General features: G+C 46.9%; 1 protein-coding gene and 1 long non-coding RNA gene across 2 annotated transcripts in view; one reads left to right on the top strand and one right to left on the bottom strand.

Annotated features, from left to right (window-relative positions):
* The window catches only part of LOC123507427, a 16,312-nt gene extending 11,620 nt beyond the window's left edge, over positions 1-4,692 (bottom strand). The window contains exon 1 of the long non-coding RNA XR_006675651.1: positions 4,562-4,692. This is a non-coding gene — a long non-coding RNA (uncharacterized LOC123507427). The remainder of the gene's footprint in view (positions 1-4,561) is intronic.
* LOC123507424 overlaps positions 3,521-6,965 on the top strand; it is a 20,004-nt gene continuing 16,559 nt past the window's right edge. The window contains 2 exon segments of the mRNA XM_045260261.1: positions 3,521-3,686; positions 4,899-6,963. Coding sequence (XP_045116196.1) covers positions 3,612-3,686; positions 4,899-6,963 — 2,140 coding nt within the window. The 5' untranslated portion in view covers positions 3,521-3,611.

The following is a 6,965-nucleotide window of genomic DNA, read 5'->3' as shown; positions in this document are numbered from 1 at the left end:
ACGACACAAATCAGGTGACCTCCCCACCCTCCCCACGCTGCTCTCTCTCCCTGTGGTAAGTAAAGGTAGAGAACGCTTGGCACCTCTCTCTCTCTCTCTCTCTCTCTCTCTCTCTCTCTCTCTCTCTCTCATTTTGGTCTGTTTTTCCATTATTTCTTCATCAAAAATATACTTTATGATGTTTTTTTTTTCTTTTTTTCCTCCTTTTTCCTGTTTCCTTTTTATTGCACTCTTTTTACTAATTTCGTTTTGTTTTCCTTTTTCCTCTTTCATTTTTTCCATTTTTTTCTGCTTCATTTATTTTTTCTTATGTATATATTATTTTTCTATTTTCTCTCATTTTTTTACATTTTTTCTCACTTTCTCTCATTTTCCAAGTCTTGTTTCCCTTCTCTATATCTATTTATCTCCTACTCCTTCTCGTCTTTTCGGTTTTATTTTCTTTTCTTCATATTTTCCTTTCCTCTTCTCCTGTTTCCCACATTTCTGATTCATTTTTCTTCTTTTTCTATCTTCTATGCCTGATTTCCTTTCTCTTCATCTCTTCTTCTCCTACTCCTTCTCTCCTTTCCTTTTTTCATCTTCTTTTCCTCCTGTTTTCCTCTTTATTCTCCTGTCTACCCTATTTCTCATTCATCTTTTTTCTTATTCTATCTTCTATGCCTTATTTCCTTTCTCTACATCATTTCTTCTCCGATTCCTTCTCTCCTTTTCTTTTTTATTTCATTTTCTTCATGTTTTCCTCTTCTTTTCTCTTATCTTCCCCATTTCTCATTCATTTTTCTTATTTTTTTTTTCTATCTTCTATGACTTATTTCCCTTCTCTACATCTTTTCTTCTCGTATTCCTTCTCTCCTCATCTTTTTCTTCTATTTTCTCTCCATCCCTTTTCTTCTCCCTTCTCTCTCTCTCTCTCTCCCCCCATTTCATTATTGTCTCTTTTTGCCTGTTGTTCCCGTGTTTTTCCCTTGTCTATTATTGCAATTATCTTATGTCTCGTTCTTTTTTTCTCTTTCTTTCGTTATTAGTCACATGTCTTGCTCGTCTGGTGTCTTTAATTTTTCTCTTTTTCTCTCCCTTTCTCTTTTTTTTCCTCTTTCATCTTTGTCCTTGAGTGTGTTGTCATCTTTATTCGTTTCTTTGCGTGTTAAGTAGTTTGTTTTTTGCTTGTGTGATGCGTTTTGCTGTGCTTACAAGTTTGATAATAATAATAATAATAATAATAATAATAATAATAATAATAATAATAATAATAATAATAATAATAAAGTAATTCCATCTCTTCTTTTAATTCAAGGCAATTCGTCACTTTTCATCCACTAAAATTGCTAAGAAATGTATAGATTCAAGAGAGTTTTGTATTTTTAGTCTGGTTTTGATACTTTTGTTAGAGTATTTCTATTGTATATCTTTATTAATAGATTGAGATTATGAAAGTATGGCTGGCAATGATGTAAAAAATAGATTATTAACCCCTTCAATACTGGGACACATTTTTACCTTGAGATTTGTGTACGATTAGACCATTTTATTTTTAGGAAGAGTCTAAGAGGTCAGAAGATTAATGGATTGAACCTTCACTATTTCAATCCCCACATAAGTTTCTGAAGCTGTATAAAATCGTCAAATAGTAAGCAGAATAATTATAGCAACACGTCACGGTACTCAAGGGGTTAAAATTAGTGACTTCCTACTGTATTAGAAAGAAGAAACACTGGGTTTGATTAGGAAAAATAGATGGTTTTTATATATTACCTGTAGCATGATGGTGATGATATGATGGTGGTGATAATGGTGATGATATGATGGTGATGATAATAGTGATGATGATGATAATGTATTGTAGTTGCAAATAAGTTTAATTGATGTTGTTTTGAGCTCTCTAGCATGATGATGGTGATGATGATGACGATGACAACATGAAACTCATCTTGTACAGGAAAAAATCTTGTTATTTAAGTAACTAGCAGATTAAAAAGATAAAATGATGAAATCTATTTTATGCAAGGAAAAAGGAACATTATTTTAAAGTGACAAAAAGTAAATAACAAAAGTCATCTTGTATAGAGAAAAAAAAAAAAAACATGTAATTTCAAGGCAAGGACATGTATCAAGCTTGTTTTATGTCAGACGCGTCCAGTTTGGCAGGAGAAAGTTGATAGTCTGGCAGGTGTCTGTCTATCTGTGACTGTTTGTACTATTGGTTCATTCGAGGAACTGGATGTGATTTCACTATGCAGAGTAACTATCGGTTTGAATTCGTAAATACTTCTGATCGTTACTACATTTTTATTGACTAGTGGAAGTTATTCAAGTTTTCAAAGTTTTCATGTTTCCATTTATAGTCTCCATTAGTAGAAAAAATCACTCATAATAACTTATTTAGCAGACTGTAGTGAAAGTTATTGAGATTTCCAGAAGTGTTATGTTTGTACTGATACTGTGAGAATCGCTCCAAAACTTAACTATTTCTTTCAAAACCTAATTAGTGTCAGCATAAATAAAAAGACAAATACTTGAAGATCTCAGATAATTAATCTTTTTTGTCTCTTACTAATAACGTCTATGAAAATCTTGCTTTAAATCTGAACTATTCATTTTATAATCTAATTAGTATAAGCACAAAAAAAGCTGCAGTCATTTAAAGAGCTATTTCATCTCTCCTGTCAGTGATGTCATTCAGAGTCACTCCCTTGTTGTAGACACTTTTTTAAGCTTGATATGTCACCACAGCAGTCATAAGGTTAGTCTGTGGCTGTGGTGCTGTGCTGTGGTGATGCTGTGCTGCTGTGTTGCATGGGTGCTTCTGTCTTTCACCCTCCCTTCCTTCCTTCCTCTCTTTTTTTTTTCTTTTTTTCTCTACATTTTATAGTTCCCTGGATATTCTTGGCAGGTGTCAGGGCCGCACGTGGGTCTTGGGTGAACACGTGAAGACTAAACACGGCATCAGATCCCTCTATGAGACTCAACAGGATTATTTACCGGGAATTGTAGGGTTTTTTTATGGTTACTGATTTGGCATATTGGCTTTCAACATGTGTTTGTTTCATGCCTTTTTGAAAGTGTGCTTATGGTGAAGATTTTGGTTTGACTCTTACTCCAAGAATTTGTTTTTTTTTTTTTTATGTTTCCTGCTTTTGTCTTTTCTGGCATTGTCTTTCTTTTTAGTATTATTGTTAATTTTTTGTTTAAGACTGTCAGAACCACAAAAGAACACTATTTATATGTAAATTTTTCAAAACATTTAAATCATATAGTTTTCCATAACACCCAACATAACAATCACAAAAACACATAATTCATGACCACAGCGGTGACAAAATGAATGTGGCATAATTTATTTTTCTATTTTTAAAACCACAGCATTGCTCGTATGACCCTTACAGTAATGCCAACCCTAGGGATAGCAGAGGGATCCTGATGCCTGAGTGAGCTACGTCCAGCCCTGACCAGTGACCTATTTTTCGAGTACCAACAGATGCATGCACTGTGGCGAGGCGTGGATGCTTGGCAGTGTGATTTACGCCCGCCACAATACACCCGGTTTTCTGTCCATCTCCCCAACCCAAGAGGTGTGGGGAGAGGGATGAGGGCGGGCGGGAATTGGAGGAATGCCCGTGGTGTATTGTGGGCGTGGGCGTGGGAGTGCAACCAAGCTACTCCCGCTGAGGAATGACAGAGGCGAGGTAAGTGCATCTATCGTATCAGAGGGTTGGGATGGTTAGCTTTGGGCCGCTGGGTCTTGCCTGAACCGTGATGACCCGTGACTGTCGCCTCTGTTTGACTCCTTACTCGTTGTGCTGGCCTTTAAGTGCAGGATAAAGGGCTGGTTGGTGAGGCAAGAGTGCTACAAAGGAAGGTTACGGGCTGAGTGTCATGGCATCTGTATCAATAAAGCTGCCTTCTGTCAGTTTGTGGGCTGCACCTCTGACTAACTCCACACTCTCACCTCCTTCTTAACTCCTTTTTAACTTTTGTCTCCTTAACTTATAAAGCCTCCTAACTCTGCCTCCTTTCTCCCAACTCTTTCCTCCCAGCTAGAGTAAATTTTGAAGTAAAGATTATTAATGTCAACTTTCTTATGGATGTTATGACAGGAATTGCATCATCGAGGCTTTGTTTGTTGCTTTGTTTTACGTTATGGCTCACTTCGAATTTAATCTTGAGAGTGTGTGCTGTTAATGTGATGATGATGATGATGATGACTAGATGGAGTGATGGTAATGGAATGGTGTGCGAGCGGTGGCAGAGCAAGGCCTGGGCAGTGAGGTGAGGGAAGGTTAGCATTACATGAAGCTTTACATTCACCCCCAATGGTTGGCAGAGTTTGTTGCGGCGGTTCAGGCGATGATCCCGCGGCTCACCCACATCCCTCTGGCTTGACACCTCCTGCCACCCGCCCTCCCCATCAGTAGTGGTGCATGCCTCTGTACCCTGTAGCTGTCCTGTGTAGCTGTGATCATCCAGGGTAGATAAGAGCAGCGCGGCACTGCACGTGCACGGTTTAGGGGAAGCTGTCAACGTGCACTGCTTCACGCTCGCCTGATAAGCCATTACTTACTTATTTTTTCCTCTTCCCTGGTGTCCTTCCTGTCACTCAGGCTTCCGTAGACATGGGTAGCACCAGCATGACCACCTCACCCACTGCACGCCCGCCTCGCCTCTGCAGTACTTACGCTGACCCAGGGGCAGCAGTGGTCAGTTTGTCGGTGTGTGGCGCTGAAGGGCGTCGGTGGTGTTGTGGCCCCGCCGCCCAGGAAACATTGTGCCTGGCGTGGCGAGCAGCGCGGTGACCAGCGGAGGCCGCGTGGCGGTGGTGCCACCCCGGGGCCGCGTCAGCAGGTGCCGCGAGAGGAGAGCGGCTATACATTTTGTAAAGGTGCCTATATTTACCGCAGGTGGAGACGAGCAAGTCAGTGACGTACTGTGTGCGGACCGGCGGGGAGGCGGGGCCAGGCGGCGGCCCGCTGCCAGACCCAGCGCGCCACCACACCTCTCCCTTCTCCCTGGACACCACGTGCTGTGATGACTCTCACGATACCTACACCACCTCCCCCACCGGCATCTACGCTCTGTTGGGCCTCTCCAGATGCTGGTGGAATTACACTGTAACGTCGCCTCCGGCGGCAGACGATACAGCTGACGTCATGGAGGAGGGCGTGGCCACCGAGCAGCGGGGCGGGACTGGCCCCGAGGTGACAGGGGTCGGCTGGTCTCTACCATGCAGTCTGTCTTCCCTCCTCGCCATGAACTGTCGGGCGCGGGCGGAGGGCCTGGCGCGCCGCCTACAGGCTAAGGTGCGCCTCGGTAACGGCGGCACGTCAGCCTTCGAACAGACATCACTGGTCAATCCTGGGCCGGACGACCACTACGCCTCCATGGATTGCCGCCACTCCTCCCTGGACAATCCGCACGTGGACCTGCTGGAGGGCTCCAGCCTACGACCCATCCATGTGGTGACCTCTGAGCCCACGCTGCACATGTGTCACCAGCCGCAGCCTGACCTGGTGCACCTACACGAACAGGACTCCGACGTGTACTACGACTTTGACCTGGCCAGCCCCGACGATCCGGCCGACGCCGAGGAGGATAGGGAGAAGGAGGGCCAGCAAGAGGGTGAGGAGCAGCGACGACAGTCTGAGGGCGGGGAGAGGCCCGAGAGTGGCTGTGTCACCTCTGTCACGTCGCCCGTCATGTTTGACGACGAGAGGGAAGACGATGACGAGGAGAACGAGGATCTGTACGTAGCGGTGGACCTCCACCGTGACGAGGACGCCATCGCCTGCTCCCCGGATGCCGATCTCCGCGCCGTCAGGCAAATCTTGTCCCACTCATCTCTAAAAGACTCCCACGACTTTGTAAGGAAGTCAGCTGACAGTGACGCCTGGAGGCGAAATGGCGAGTGTGAGGTGGTGGGCGTGCGGGGCGTGCATGGGGGGCGGGATGAGGGTAAGTGTGAGTGTAGTGATGGACACAAGGACTTAGTGGGGCACTTGGGTACAGAGGGCGCTGGGGCGCCGGCACACACCTGCACCCGGCACCCAGTGTGGGTCACCGCGCCAGTCGCCAAGAGCGGGTCGTGCTGGTGCCACCACGCCCCGGGCACGCCGCCGGCCGTGCCTCGCACCTCGGCTGGTCGCCTCGCGTGCTACGCTACTCCTACACTTTACGACGCCGGCAGCACCAGGAGTAACGGAGGTCCGTGCTGGGGCCGCGAGGGCAGTGAGCCATGCCGTGTTGAGGCTTGTGTGATGATCGATAATGAAGGTCAAAACAAAGACGACCAAGGTCACGAGAACACTCAGCAGCTTGTGGGAGAGAGCGGGCAGCCCGCGAGGACTCTGTCGCCCACGACGCTCCAATCCTCGAGTCCCGAGGGCGAGCCCGCCGCCACCAGAGGCAATGAGGAGTTCGAGGCGCCCCTCCCCGCGGAGGAGGAGGACGCCCTGATCAGTTCCCCAGAGAGCGGCGGTGCCCCGGAGGCTATTTCTGGCAGCTCGCCCCCGCCGCCCGCCGAGCCTCACCTCTACCCGACCTCTGGGGAGGAGTGTCCCGCTGACATGGAGGCCCGGGACGACGAGGCCGACCTCCCACCCAAGGGGGAGGAGCTCAGCCTCGAGGACGACGCCGAGGTGATCGAGACGTTGGACGAGAACGAGGAGGAGAGCGAGGAAGAAGCCAACGAAGAGGACGTGGAGGAGGAAACCATTCTTACCGGCAAGTTTCGTAATATCCGCGGCTACAAGGAGAGAGTGCGGCGCCTGTCAGACGAGATCGAGGACCAGCCGCTGCCCGTCACTGTCATCACCTACGACGACGAGAGTCTACCAGAGCAGGAGGACGATGTGGCGGAGGGCGCCAAGGCCACGGAGGAGGAGGCCGTCTCCGGGTCCGAGCTGGCGTCGCAGCTGTCAGAACTGCAGATGGAGGATGTGGGCGTGCAGGTGGACACAGGTGACGAGGAG

Source organism: Portunus trituberculatus, chromosome 22, assembly GCF_017591435.1.
Source record: "Portunus trituberculatus isolate SZX2019 chromosome 22, ASM1759143v1, whole genome shotgun sequence".
In the NCBI taxonomy this organism is placed as follows: Eukaryota; Metazoa; Arthropoda; class Malacostraca; order Decapoda; family Portunidae; genus Portunus; species Portunus trituberculatus.
The sequence above is the reverse complement of the archived record's forward strand: the minus strand, read 5'-3'. Positions and strand labels throughout refer to the sequence as shown.